This window comes from Lepidochelys olivacea (genome assembly GCF_965140295.1).
Source record: "Lepidochelys olivacea isolate rLepOli2 genome assembly, chromosome: 7".
In the NCBI taxonomy this organism is placed as follows: domain Eukaryota; kingdom Metazoa; phylum Chordata; order Testudines; family Cheloniidae; genus Lepidochelys; species Lepidochelys olivacea.
This window is the reverse complement of record NC_140417.1, coordinates 59,119,632-59,134,803: the sequence shown is the minus strand read 5'-3', so window position 1 is coordinate 59,134,803 and position 15,172 is coordinate 59,119,632. Positions and strand designations below refer to the sequence as shown.

The 15,172-nt window shown below is 44.0% G+C and overlaps 1 protein-coding gene across 1 annotated transcript in view; it reads right to left on the bottom strand.

The window, feature by feature from the left end:
• WDFY4 (WDFY family member 4) overlaps positions 1-15,172 on the bottom strand; it is a 236,835-nt gene that overhangs the window by 144,549 nt on the left and 77,114 nt on the right. The window contains exons 19-24 of the mRNA XM_084634805.1: positions 12,649-12,833; positions 9,010-9,241; positions 6,497-6,648; positions 3,065-3,176; positions 2,088-2,278; positions 110-262 (exon numbers count right to left, since the gene is read on the bottom strand). Of these exons, the coding sequence (XP_084490931.1) occupies positions 110-262; positions 2,088-2,278; positions 3,065-3,176; positions 6,497-6,648; positions 9,010-9,241; positions 12,649-12,833 (1,025 nt within the window). The remainder of the gene's footprint in view (positions 1-109; positions 263-2,087; positions 2,279-3,064; positions 3,177-6,496; positions 6,649-9,009; positions 9,242-12,648; positions 12,834-15,172) is intronic.

Genomic DNA, 15,172 nt, shown 5'->3' with positions numbered 1-15,172 from the left:
CCGGATAAGTTGTAGCCTTCTCATCAGATACAGCCACAGAACGAAATTTATACTCTAGAGCCTCCTTTAATATAGCTAAGGGAACACATACAATATTTAGTAGCTTTACCTCAAAGTTACTGAGAACGTATTGGAATGCACTGTAGTTCTTTATAGTCGAGGATTCCAAGCCCAGCTCTGCCGTGCCTGCTATGGAGAGCACCAGCTGTAAAATCCTGTTGTTTAGCAGCTTTGTCTTCCTCCTTAGTAGGTACACCAGGAGCTGAAAAGAGTTATTGTGCATTCATTGAGCCCAAAAGCTGTAGAAAGCACAGTAGAAAATACAGTCTGCCTCACTGACCTTATAGCATATTATCCAGCGTTATTACTAAATATGACATGCCCAGCACACTCCAGACACAGTATTCATACATGCAGCATAAGACTGTCACTTCAAGCAGTGAGTGAAGTTTTTAAATATACATTGAAAATGTGGGGGGATGTAATTGGCAGGCTGGCTTGCAGGAGGAATTTAACAGCAGAGCAGGAGTATTTTTGGGTAAGAAGCAGCAGGAAGGAGTGAAACACATATAAACTTGTGCTGCAGGAAAGTTACCAAGAACAACGTGTGAATACACATGGAGAGCTCACTACACTGTTACTCATGTTATTAGTTGTTTGTGAGAGGAGCAGATCAAAAATTCAAATTTCAACTTTTATTTATGAGAAACGGGGACACGTTTTTGTGAAAATTTTCTCGTTTTTCAACTGGGTCTAGTCGTGAGTGTTTGGGTGATCGCTGCTGTATCTGGAAAGTGTTCAAGAAGCTCCTGAGTTTCACAAAAGTTAGAAGGAAGGATTATTCACCCAGAAATATGCACCAGAAAGTGTGTATGTGGGTAATTCACCATTGATTAGTCTCCCAATTAGAAAGCTTCAGCAATCCAAACAGAGAGCAAAAACAATTCCATGTGACACAGGTAACCAATCGCGTAGACTGAACAACATATAGCAAAGAGTCAAGAATCCAGAGTCTGACAAACTGCAAAAACTGGCAAACACTTACAAATAATGAAGACAGTCACAGGAATCAGAATCGGATGGGGAAAATGGGCTAAATCCATCAGATCATTCATTCACAATGAATAATTCAGCCAGCTCTAACATTCATTCAAATAATGCAGTGTGTTTTTCCAGATCCAGGGGGTCCTCTCTGTTGCTCTTTTAAAGATACCTTCTATGCACAGTAGGACTAATTATTTATTGAGATCTCTCTTTATCTTGGGTGACACCAATCATTTCACTTACCCAATGACACACTCTGCTGAAACTGCAGACTTGCACCTGATTTCCACCCCAAAGTACAGTAGAATATACATCATCATCTTCTTCCACAAGCCAGACCCCAAGTTCATTCAAAACTCTGGGAGCCAACCCTACTTTCGAAGTTGCACGGTACCGCTGAGTTTGGGGCAGCTCGAATGTTACATCCTGAGATGCAGACTACATTTTTGCCTCAGCCCAGTTCCTAGCAAAAAAAAGACCCTCCACAATTATCACTAACCGTCCCCATTACTGGCAGGCTCAGCAGAGAGAAGTTGAGGACTTCACAGGCCATGGAGAAGGAACAGAGCTCTTGCCCTAAAAGCAGTTTTCCGGATGAGGGTTGAAGTATGCTGACAGAGGGCAGTACTTGGGGGGAGTTTGCACAGCTGCTGCCTATGCATTACCTGCTCTGAGGGTAAGGTCTTAATACAATGGCCAGTGTGACACCTTCCATTTTTCCATTATCGTAACAAGTAAGCGAAGATGCTGTGAATCTTCTGAAGATTGTGAGTCTCATTGGCTGTGTCTGGGAGTGAGCCCTGCCTGGCTGTTTTCACCAGCAGCAGCTGAGCTGTGATGGAGATGATGGGCACAGGATTTAGGGCTCAGTCCTGCAGGTCTTACTCTCAGGCTTTCCATGGGACTAACCTTAAGGGCTGTAGGCCTTTAATGCCTCACTCCCATTAGCTGCAATGGCCTTTGGGCCAGGCCCTCAGAGAGGCCGAGAACACATAATGCAAGTGAGGCAAACAGCACCTGAAACCAGAGGGGCTCATTCTCACCTGGTATCCGCCAATGTGGCTCATCAGCTTCTCACTCATGGGACTGCGGTTCAGGACGGAGTTCAGGACTTTGACTGCGGCGTACATCGCATGGTCATCCCGGGCCATGGCAATGAGGCCTAGCAGAATAGCTGGGCCACCAATAAAGTTCAGGCTGTTAGCTGCTGGGCAAGACTGGAATACTCGTACTCCTGGGGAGAGACCAACAGTTACTAATCCATGCATCGACATGGAACAAATCTAGAGCTGGACATTAATGGGCACATGACTGCAGTACAACAGAGACACCCTGTTACCATGCTGCATCTCTGGGCAGGGGAGAACTTTCATCCCGAGAGCAGACTGCAGTAAATCTCGGAATTCTGCTGCATCTGAAAGTGAGGGCGGTGCGTTTGCTTAAACAACCCAACCAAGAGAGAGATGGGTCTGAGCAGCAACGCCTGAATTGGGATCAGAACTCCAGAGAAAGACAATCTGCAATGTTAGTCCTGGCCATTATTGTCAGGGTAGGGACCAGCCATGAAGCTGGGTTCTAGATCTGAATCTCTCCCACGTTCAAGGTTATTCTGAGCCAGGGTTTTGGTTTGGGCTCATCTTTAAGAAAACGCAGCATAAGAGAGATGAAGAGAAATGAAACTGCAAGAGGAAAAGGTAGAAATGCCATTAACTAATTGAGTCTGGCAAAAGGACTCATTGCTCTACAGTATGTGACCATGACATCATTCCCAATGATGCCTATGAGACTTTGGAGCCACATCCATTACATATATCTGAACAAGATCACTACCAAATGCCTTGAAGCTTAAGGCATTAGAGGCAAGTTATGCCCTCAGATACACGTACATGCTGGGATCCCATTGATTACATTGGGAGTCCTATGTACACATTTCAGGACAGAACATATAAACGTCTGAAGATCCAGTCTGACTAGCCCCAGCTCTCATGTTCTACTTTTCCATTCCCCAATTTGTACTTACCAAATTGGCCCACAGCCACCGATCCAATAGTTCGTAAGGGACCAGCGAGGTGTCCAGCAATGTTTGTAGCCAGGAAAACCGGTGTTGAACTGTCACGAGAGATGATCCCCATCTAAAATAGACCAAAGAGACCTCGTAGGAAACATTGTTGGAGGTTAAATTGGGGGTTGGGGAGCAGAGAAGGAAGCAAGGAATCGGGGATTGTATTTGTTTGGGATTATTTTAGTATTTTTAGACCATCATAGAACATTTCATGTACAAAGATAAACTGTTGATCAAAATGAATAACACAAGGGGATTCAAAGTCAGAACTGCTCATCCAGCCCAAATATCTCCTCCTGCTCCGCCACACATGCCCCTTACTGTTCCTGCTGTGGGTACTGCATTGCAAGGGACTCAAAACAGCAATGTGGATAGCCTATAGTATACGCTTCAAACCCCAGGGACAGCTGAGTGAAATGAGGCACCCAGTGAGAGAGTGCACTCCCCCTTCCAGGGCCAATCAGGCGCTGACAATCAGACCCGCCTGGGTATGATCAAGGAGGTCCCTGCCCCACTGAAACAGGAAAGGCTGCTGAGCAGCAAGGAGAGGACTAGAGGCCACCCGGCTCACAGGGACTCATCGTACCAGGCTCAGAGACTTTGCTGGAGGATGTTGAGTTGAGGTGTTTTAACCAGGGGTCCTAACTGCTGAGGAGCAAGGGCCTCTCTACCTGTTTTACAAACGTTCCCTCCGTGAGACTTTATTAAAGGAGACATACTCATTTGGATTAGTGGGTTTGGTTTTGTTCCCCTGGCCTCCAGGGGCACACCGGCACAGCACACCCCCTCACACAGCCTTAGGCATGAATAACCCGGCTTCTGTCATTATTTCAAGCCAGGATTTTTACACTGCCTGAGCACTGTCAGAGCTCGAGCTGTATGTCCCTCTCCAGCTAAAACGAAAACATGGAGAAGATGGAGTTCAGGTCAAGAGTGCTCGCCGGTAACTTAAGGGTAAAAAACCTTTGGAAATTAGAGCTAAGGTACCCAAACAGCCATACTGAGCCCAGTGTTGACTCTACTAAGATCCAAAGCTTCTTCCTCTGGATTTAAGAAGTCTTCCGGCAGCAAAATCTGGGAGTGGGGGAGGAATCAGGACTTCAAGCCTGATTTTAAATGATTTAAGGTCCATTGTTACAAATCTTCGGTCCATTAACTGTCACATGGTAGCATTCTCTTTTAGCATCTTGTTGAGTGCTCATGTATGAAATTGTTTGACAAAAAGAAAATTCCTAGGCAAAAAACTTTTTGTTAAACAGAGAAGGGATGTGCAGAGCAATCAGGGAAGCTACCTAAGAACCATAGACTTATAGGATGTGGGAGGCTAAGGAAAGTTTGTGGGGCTGAGGAGCCCTGTACACATTGGGCTGAGGATGAGGGAAATCCTGGAGAACTTAGCATATCTGTAGAGCTACAGGAGTCCCTGGGGAGGTTAGTCCACTACTCCCACACTGCTGCAGTGGGCTGCAGCTTCCTCACAATTCACTGCACTCAAAGTTGCTCACGGATGTGACGCAGTGCATCCTTCTCCACCATTTCCTGGAGTCTCCACCATTTCCCTTTCCCTCACATTTGGAACAAAGAGATTCTCTTGGTGGAAGACACCACCATACCTAACCCCCTAGGCATGGAACGGTTCTGCTCTGTACCCATTGTTGGAGGAGCTGGTGGTGGTAAAGGGTGTGTACACATCCAGAGTCTGCTACCATCTGGCTCCCCCATGTAGAACACTGCAGATAATACCCCACCTGACATTTGTGGGTGAGGGACTTGAAGACTGTCACTGAGGAAATACCGTAGTGTTTGTACTCTAATGCCTCTCATCGGACTCCCCTGGGGGCTAGACTGTGGCTGGATGAAGGGATGGTCAGGCGTCTCAGATGCAGAGGCATGAGCCAATCAAGAGTTTTTTCCTCCTGGCATCACTCCAGAGCAGAGTTAAGGTTGTTAGAGAGCTTTAACTGTGCATCCCTTACATTGCCATGTCTGCATTTCTTTTAAGAGTAACTTGCATCCTGAATCATGAGAGTTTGTAACAGTTCACTTGGGGATAATTACAAAACACCTGTAACGTTTTTAACCCCTAAGTTATCGATATACACTCAATTTCAACTCCAGTTTTAACATATAGTTTTTGGCCTAGGAATTTTCTTTTTGTCAAACAATTTCATACATGAGCACTCAACAAGATACTAAAAGAGAATGCTACCACGTGACAGTTAATGGATCGAAGATTTGTAACAATGGACCTTAAATCATTTAAAAATTACAGTCATATGACGTAACCCCCAGGCCATAAACCAACCACTAATTGACTGAGATCAAGAAAAAAAGGCTCCTATGGGCAAGTTATTCCATAATTTTGTTTTATGAAATTTTTGCACCTTCTTCTGACACATGTGGTGCTAACCGCTGTCAGATATAGGGTACTGAGTTAGATGTACCATAGCCTTGATCCACTATGGTGATTTTTATGCTCCCTGTGTTCTTATGATACAAACATTTGGTTTATTGGACAAATGTACCAACCCAGTTTGTTGGTTATTAGACAACATTTTTTAATATTGATCTGCTCTAGGAATTATTTGGGGGGAAGATCTCTGGCCTGTTATACAAGAGGTCAGATTAGATGATCACAAGATGATCCTTTCTAGCCTTGGAATCTATGAATAGACCTGGATGAATTTTTTCAAGCAAACAGAAATTTTTCCAAAAATGCATTTTTCAGGACTCCAAAACTATTTCGGGTCCAATTTAGTAAATAGTTTCAGCTGAAAAAAAGTCAATATGTTTTGTTTTGCAGTTTTTAAAACAAGCCATTTTGACATTTCATTTCGTCATGCTATTTTTGACTCAAAACAACATTTTACTTAGAAAATGTCCTTTTAAAATGTCAACCATCGATTTGAAAATATTATTTTGAGTAGACATTTGAAGGATTTCATTTGACCTGGCCAATTTTTGTTTGTTTGTTTGTTTTTCATTTAATCAAGAACAATAGGAAACAATTCTGTTTCTGTTTGAAATAAAACAGGGTATTTTTATTTTTCGGTTTGACCATCAAACCCCAAAACCAATTGTTTACTCAGCTCTAGTTCTCAATTACATAGCAGCCTTTGGTGCGCATAGTGTTTAAGAAGACAAGTTTTCTCCTGTAACGTAAATTGGTTCGAATCTCCTCTCGCTTCCTTCAATGCAAATCAGGAGTAACTCCGCTGAAATGAATGGATTTATATTAGTGTAAATTTGGTGTACATGGGAAGAGACTGAGATCCAGGAATTCAGGGAAAGCACCAGAGCGAGGAAGTTACAACAAAACCAGAGACTTTGCTCCAAGAAAATCTAAATGCAAAGGTGCCTGGCTGAAAGCAAAGGAAGAGAGCCTGTGACCTCTTTGGCGATCAGCCGACCGTCCACTTCGTTGTAGCAGCTCTTTATGTCTTGGATGGTGGTGGTAGATGAGCACATGGCGTTGATCCCAAATGAAATTCTCTCCTCTGCAACCAAGGCTGTGAGCTGAGGCTCTTTGGAGTGACCATTAGCTAAAACAAGAGAGACTTTTAAACCCATGAGCAATTTCACATTCTTGGCCCGTGAGACTAAAACAGGTAAGTGGATAAAATGTGGGGGAGAAGGGGGCGTTTAGAAAGGGCTCCACTTTGATCTAACCAGAACCAGAACTGTATCTACATCTTTGCAGCCCAGAAGCTGGAGCTTGCCAGCATGCGCACCAGTAGGAGCTGCACTCAGCTTTTCTCCACTGGAAACTGCTCTTTGCAGATCTTACCACCGGCATCTCCATGAACCCAAGAGTTGAGAGCACGACACACAGTGCAGGTTTCATTAAGGAGGTGTCTGTCACTATATAATTATTCTCATAGGATAAATCCTTGCTTCTCCACACGATCCAAGTAAAGAGCTGGGCAGTGGAGCCACACCATGAAGGACTTTCCACACCCACCCTCTGAGAGCTGGGGAATGGTTTACCCCATAGCGATTATACCCTGTTCTCCAAGTGATTCCGAAGCCCTGTGCTTGGAAACTGTCAGGTCACTGGGTTCCCGGATTTGACTACACCTCACTTGTTACACAGTAGTCTCCCCCTTCTTGGGGAGAGGAGGTGGTGCATCACGGCCGTCACATGGCCATGGAACATCATGGGAAATGAAGTCTGGCTGGGGATCCCAGTCTGTAGAGGAGAATGGGAGCATGAGGCTCCCAAACAACAACTCCCACAAGGAACTGCTGCAGGATCAAAATATTTTGGCTGAAATAGTTTGATTTTCAGGCATTCAATTTTTTGACCAAAAAAAAAAAAAAAAAGAAATCCAAGCTTTCCCTGGAAAGCAGACATTTTACATGAAAAATGTTTTGTTATAAAAAAAACTCAATTTTCCATTGAAAACCAGTTTTGATGAAAAATTTCACCCCTCCCGTACCCTTTGCTTTAGGCTGCAGCTTCAGCAGATGGGTTTGTTCCACTCTTTTCAAGTGGGAGAAGACATCCCCAGCCCACTGACTTCCTAATGCAGAGGTGGATACACTCAGCAGTTGAACAAGCAGCAATCAATAACTAAAATGTACTGGAGATGCTCTGTCTGCCTGTTTAATAATTGAAGCTAACAGTATACTTTAGTTAAAAAGCTTCTTCATTAAATTGAATGTAACTGTGCTCCCTGCCTCCCGCTCTCTCCCCCGCTGTGTTGCACCACTCTCCTCTGAGGGCCTGTGCAGCTAAGGAGATTGCTGTTTCCTTTTCTGCTATGTTTTTGTCTAGCACTGCACATCCCAGTTACAAAGGTTCTTCCTTAATGTCTGCCTCACCCAGACTGTAGTCTCCATAAATAACAAGATGCCCACAGAAAATGAAGAGGGTTGGTCCTGTGATCAAGTCACTGAGCTGGAAATCAGGAGACAGAGTTCTAGTCTGGGCTAGGGGAGATTGGCATTCAATTCCAGCTCCGCCACAAAAATCCCGTGTAACCCCAGGCAAGTCACTTAGGCCTGGTCTGCTCTGGCAGCAGTGTGTAAGGTACACGCCCCAGTGAAAAGCAGGCTGCTTCCACACTGCAGCGTATAGCTACACGAGGCAGTGAAAGGCTCCAGCAGCCGGGGGAGGGAGCAGTGAAAGGCTCCGGCAACAGGGAGGCAGCACGACTCTATACTGCTAAAAACAGCCGTATAGATAGGGGAGGCATGGCTGGGGCGTGTAGCAAGCCATGTAGGGTATACACCCTAGGGTTCTGGTGTCTCTGTACTCTACTCGCCTAAGCAGTGCCTCACCATCTATGCTGCGATTTATACCCATGTTAGGGGGGCGTGTAGTGTCTCTACTCAACATGCCACTGACACCGTAGACATAGCCTGAGTCTCTCTCGGCTTCAGTTCCCACGGGTCACATGAGGATAGAAGCACTAACCTACCCAACAGGGTGTAGGGGGAGGGATTCTGAGGAGAAATACACTGATGATTGTGAAGAGCTCAGATACTATGGCGATGAGGGGCATAGAGGCATGACAGATCAATCAATCTTAATTAATTCTTGACTCTGTCACAGATGTCCTGGGCGAGTCACTTAGAGCCAGATATTGAAAAGTATCTAGGTGTCTGAAGATGCAGATAGGAATTCCGGCATTCTTGAAAACCCCACTAGGTCCCTAACTCCTAGCGGAGGCCTCTCTGTGCCTCAGTTTGCCCTGTAAAATGGGGATAATTATTAAGGAACTTCATTCCACTCACTCTCAGCTGTCCTGTCTATTTAGATCATAAGGCCTTATTACACGTCCAGCACAACGGGGCCCCATCTTGTTGGAGGCCTCTAGGCACACTGGTAATGTTAATAATGGATGATAATAATAAACCACGGCAGATGTCCGGTGCAGCACGTCAGAGTCCCCGCTTACCTGGAAGCTGCACTGCTTGGAAGTTGCTGAAGTACCGGGGCCCGAGCTTGTTAATCACCTCCACCGTTTCCCCAGAGATCGACTCTTCAAACAAGTACGTCGGGCCCAGGCGCCAAGCCAAGGAGGACTTCTGTTTCCAAACGCGGGGGGTAGCTATATAGCCATAGATGTCGACGAAGGAGGATGGTTCCATGGAAATAGTGTTCCCGGGTAAGGGCTGTATGTACTGCATCTGCGCCAGAGAAAGAATTCACTTGTGTATCTGCGGAGCTGTAGGGCCTCAGCCCAGCAAGATACTGTCTGTCCTCATCCCCTCTGAAGTCAAGGGAAGTCACAGGTGCTCTGCATGTGACGTCACAGAATTAGGTCCTTACTTGCTGAAAATCCCAGTTACATAAGGACTGACATTAACACGAGGGACCACACTGTTTCACTCAGAGAAGACATAACCACATCAGGCCAAAGTCATCCCTGGTACAATCACACTGACTTGAGCAGGTTTCCACCAGGGATTAATTTGGTCCACTCTTTGCAGCACTTAAACTAGGCTTTTGTAACCTAGTCACCTGATACATCTGGTCTCTCCTTCCTGGAACAAGATAACAGGTAGACCCCTAGTGGGATCAACAGTCTCCAAAGAGTGTTCTGTGTGCTATCGGTGACCTACAGTACACTTCCAGCGATCTGTGAAGACCTTCTGATTCCCATGGGCCTGCTAAATCACCTCTTTGTTCTCAGCTGCTAAAGAGCAGCAAAGAAGCAAAATCGACATTAAATACTTCCCTGATGCTAGATATCCATGTCAGCAATTACTATAGTTGTAACAAGGATGTTCAATAATGAGTTTTGGGTTCCTAACTCCTTAAGCAACTTGGAAATCCTGGTGTTGGCCTCCAGGAATCAGCTGTCACTCTACATGACTATTTAAAGCCCCAGTCCTGCAACGTGTTCCATTTGTGCAGATCCCTGCTCCTGCACCCCATCAACTTCAACAGGGCTATTTGCCAGGGGCAGATCAAGTTACAGAACCGGGGCTTATCATTTAATAACTTGTCAATTTTCAGCTTTGATCGTAATCGAGTCAACATTGCAGCTGGGCTCTGAGGAAGGCTAGTCAACTACAATGCAGCAAAAAAGTTAAGATGCCTTTTTGGACTCTGAGGAGCAATTCTATTGTGCTCCTCTAGATTATAAAATCTAGACTGAGATCTAGATCATCTAAAATGTAAAATCCCCTGGGCAGGGACTATGTACTACTCTGTGTTTGTACAGCTCCTAGCACAGCAGGGCCCTGTTCTTGGTTAGTCCCTCCCTAGGCTCTACTATAATTAACAACTTAATAGATAATTATTTTAGAGCTGAGATTTTCAAAAGCATCGTAGTGATTTATACTTCTAAATCACTTTCAAAAGTACCATCGGGACTTGCACTCCTCAAGTCACGTAGGCACTTTTGAAAACCCCACCCAATGTGTCTTTCTTAAAGAACACCCATCCAGTTCATTTCAAATATAGTAGAAAAATCCTCTGCCTTAATCCCAGATTTAAACGTCCTTGAGGCCAATGTTCTTTTTTTGGGGGGGATAGACTTTAGAGAAGGATCCAGAATCAGGCTTGTAATGGAAACTGTGTAGCAACCATAACTGTAGAGAGGCTACTGCAAATCCATAATGACCTAGGAGACAAGTTTCAACAAGAGGAACCTAAAGGCTAGGTACCTACATTTACACCAGGCACCTAAACAAGCCATTTTCCCCAAAGTGCAGATCACTCAGCAGCTCCAGTTTACTTCAATGGAAGATCAGCATTTTGAAAAATCTGGCCACTTAAGTGCTGAAATATGGACATAGGTGCCTGCCAATTTTTGAAAAATGTTCAGTTATAATCACAAATACTAAGCAATAGTTTTCATTAGGGTAGGGATATGACTTTTATGGGGCCAGATCATCCCAAATCTGTTACTGCAGAGTCCTTATCCTTTCCTCTGAAGCATTTGGTGCTGGGGACAGAAGGAGACTGGATCAGATGGCTCTCAGGTCTGATCCTGTCTCCAATTCCCATGATCCTAAAATCCTGGCCCTAGATATTAATGACCTTTGTGTAATTCTGATTTGTTGCCCGATTTCCTCTTCATTTTCCATATCACGAAAAAAGCATCACTTCATTTCCTCAAGACATGGACTTTGGGCCCATCTCTTATTTTACTAAAGCTTTGTTTTATTTTTATTTTGACTTATGATAAACACATTTGCTGTTAATCCTTTAATCCATTGTGATGCTCAAGGCTTGTTTTATCCATGACTTCCAGTCTCGTTTAAAAGAAGGCAAATTAAATTAAATTTTCATTCTCAGAATGGCTATAGGTCCCACAAGGTACTGTGGAGACATAATTTTTCTCAAGTATGGGAAAGAGAATATTGGGAATGAAACAGATTGCTTTTACAGGAAAAGTATAACACACAGGCAAGCTTTGCGTACATCGGAATAGAGGAGTGAGAAGGAAGAGACCAAGGTTGCTATAAATGAATGACAGCGGAGTGGGGAAGGGATCTAGGGACTGCCTAGAATTGGATGACAGTTTCAGCATGGCCAACCACAAGTGTTTAAAAAGAATCACAAATAAGGCCTCAAAAATATCCTGAGATTGGCTATAAAATCTTGAAATTTAAAATAAAATAACATAAAAATAATAAATTGGTGGTTCTTTTTATTTGCGTTCTTGTTTCTGAGCCTTCAAGATGCACTGAGTTCAAGCTTTTCCCCACACCCAAAAGGTGAAGAAACTATTTTTTGTAATGAAAGCTGAGACACTTGTGAAATGACATGACTCCAGGAGCTGGGGCTTTATTAAAAATAACTAAATTTTGCAAGACTTGCAAAAAAAATCACTGTATTTTGCAATCCTCTTCCCCCCCTCCCTCATTTTGAGCCATCTTTCTTATTTCATATTAACCCATGTGAACATACCTCTTGGAAACAGACCAAGTCTATTATTTGAGGAGAAGAGCTAATTCACAGACGGTCTGATACTAGAGCTGGGAGAAGATTGGCCGGTATGCAGGGAATGACCGCCTGAGGGATGTGAAACTTAGAGTGTTCCATTGGATGCAGCAGGCAGGGCAGGGGATCCGTGGGACACACCAAACACATAGATGTCTGAGACATAGCGGGAAATCCCATCAGTCTAAGCACTATTGTGGAAGGCTGGGCAGTAACACAGAGGATCAGTGTCTCTGCTCTGCTCCCCAGGGCCTCCTCCTGCAATTCCAACATTGAAACATTCAAAATGACTATTCCCTCTTGAAAATACAGGCCTAAAGCCTTTGCATCCCCAATTTGAGAGGACTCAAAAGTGTCCTGAATTTCAGAGGGCAAATTCTCAGCATTACTAAGAATGGCTCTATTAAGGTGTTTCAGGTTGGGCCCCCATAATCACTGGTCACTTTTGAAAATCTAAGCCTCAATCTCTAAGGATTCGTGTGATTTCCAGTGCCAGCCTGAGCACCACGTGCTCCAACAGAGATGGACAGCATTGTTCTTTGAGGTCTCCTAGCTGTGGGATTAACAAGACAGGGAGAAACCGACCCAAGCAATGCAAATGACCAGCTGCCAAGTACGGTTTTATGAAGAGAACCTTTACCTTAGCGGAGCCAAGTATCTGTCCGTTGATATATGCCGAAACTATGCAGCTCCTTTTTGTTTCCTTAGCAACCGTCACTGTGAGGTGATGCCACTGCCCTGTGGCTAGCTGTTGGGTGCAGCTGAACTCAATCTGAGTTGGGGCTGAGGGGTGATTTGGGACCTCCATTTCAGGTTCCATGATGTCTGCACAGAAAGAACAAGCACTTAAGCGGCAGGCAGACAGAGCAGAGGCTGTCTTTTACCGTGCGTTTGCACAAGGCCCAGCAAAATACAGCCTCAATCCTGATGCGGACCTCTGGGCATTATTTCAATGCAACTAATATTAACGTACTGACTGGGAAACTGAAGCACAGAGAGGTGAAGTGACTTGCCCAAGATCACAGAGTCAGTCAGTGTCAGAGCCAGGGATAGGACTGCGGAGCTTCTGGAAAGCAGTTATGGAGGGGAGGGAGGGAGCAATAAAAGTCAGTGTATATATTATCTAAACTACTGGAGTCCTATTATCAAGACCTAAGGTTTCCCTAAGCCTCGAAATTCACACAGTGTGTACCGGAGCTGAGCTCCCAAATACCGCCGGCTCTCAAGAACAATGGTTTGTTCCCAAAGTCCTGAGTGCTGTAAAATGAAACTGATTCTAAACAAGACAAAGCCTCAAGTCTTCATTGATTGAGTTGCTATGGAAAGGATCTCTTAGAGGCTGAACAAGTGCAGATCCTTTGTATGTGGTGACTGCATTATGGAGACAGGTAAGCTGGCGTTTTCAAAGGTGCCTAAGGGAGCTGGGCACCCAGCTCAATGGGAATCAGGCACCTAACTCCATTAGACTTCTTTGAAAATCCCAGCTGCACTGTACCCCCTACTCCCAGTCCCAGCCCCTTCTCCCATGGATTAATCAGGGTCACGTGTGAATTACCAAGCACAGCTCTGATAATTGGATAAGAAGAAATGGATAAGTGACAGCCTGAGAATAGCCATTCAAAAATCAGGGAAACTAACTAGCTGTTTGCTTTGGAAGCCAGGAGATCAGGGGGTGTTCACTGCCATCTCAGTCCCCTCTATGCTCCAGATCTGTGCACGGCCCTCATGTCATTATCAGTGAGAATAAGAACAGGTATTAATTTATACACTGCACTATTCTCAAAGACTTCTGGACACCTGGCACAATTTAGCACATTAATTTAGCATCGTCTCCTTCAACAGCAGAATATTAATGGCAAAAGGGGTGTCATTTTACATACCTAAGAAACCATTCTTGTTGGAGAAGACTCACATTCTTGTGGGGAAGATACACATTAGATGTTCGTGCAGGTGCCAGGGTACAGCAACAAGGGGATCTATATTATCTAATACTGTGACTAGGGCAGACATAGCAATAATAGGTTTCAGATAGCAGCCGTTGTTAGTCTGCATTCGCAAAAAGAAAAGGAGGACTTGTGGCACCTTAGATTTGTTAGTCTCTAAGGTGGCACAAGTACTCCTTTTCTTACAGCAATAATACTAGCTCTTACACAGCCACACAGTAACATACATATACAACTGGACTACAGAATTTCTGTTCTTTAGAAGTAACCTAGAATGACGTATTGTCTGTGCGTGCACGCATGCATGGAGACACACCCTCACTCCAGGTACTTCTCAACAACTGGGACTTTGTAGTCCAGTCACAGTAATACAGCAACACACGAGCAAGCTCCAGAACACCTTCTACCAAACATCAAAGGGAACTTACGTCATATTCCAATACATTTCAATGCACTGCCCCACAGCCTAACATAACCATTTCTGTAGGGGCTCAACATGTACTTGTAAGTCACTACCAACTCTTACTAAGCCTAGAGGTGGGTGAAATGGTTTGGCTAAATAGTAAATGTGCCAGAAATGCAGTTTTGGGGCAAACAAACTCATTTGTGAATAAAGGTTGAATTTGGCGAATAGTATCGGACAAATATGAATGAAAATAATTTTTCTGAAAAACACCTAAACGGTTTGCTTTGACATTTTCTAAATGAATCCTTTAGACACTTCATTTTGAAAATGTTGCTTCGAATAGATGTTCAAAATGGTTCATTCAACCTGGATAAAATTTTCAGTTTTTCATTATGTCAAGGAAAAAACCAACAACAAAATCCATTTTGGTTCAAAATGAACGGATTTTTTTTCTGTTCAGTGGCCAAACTGGAAAAAAAAAACAATGATCTGCTCAGCTCTGAGTAAGACAAATCAAATGATTGCTTAAATACAGCCAGATGGCCTCTGTTTTTGATGTCAGGTTTACAGATCCCACCTGGGATAACACAATGCTATTCACACACTGTATAATGGAAGTAGGAGACAGGATCTTTCACACGTGTTCAGTGATTCTCTTGAGGGTTGGGGAAAGGAATCAGAAATGTAATTAAAAAGAAGAATAAAAGAGCACACAATGCACAATGTATCTGTTTAATTTGCAATTAAATCTGCATCAATTTCACTCCACTTTCACTCCAAGCAGTACAAAGTTCTGCTAATTGCAATAAACTATA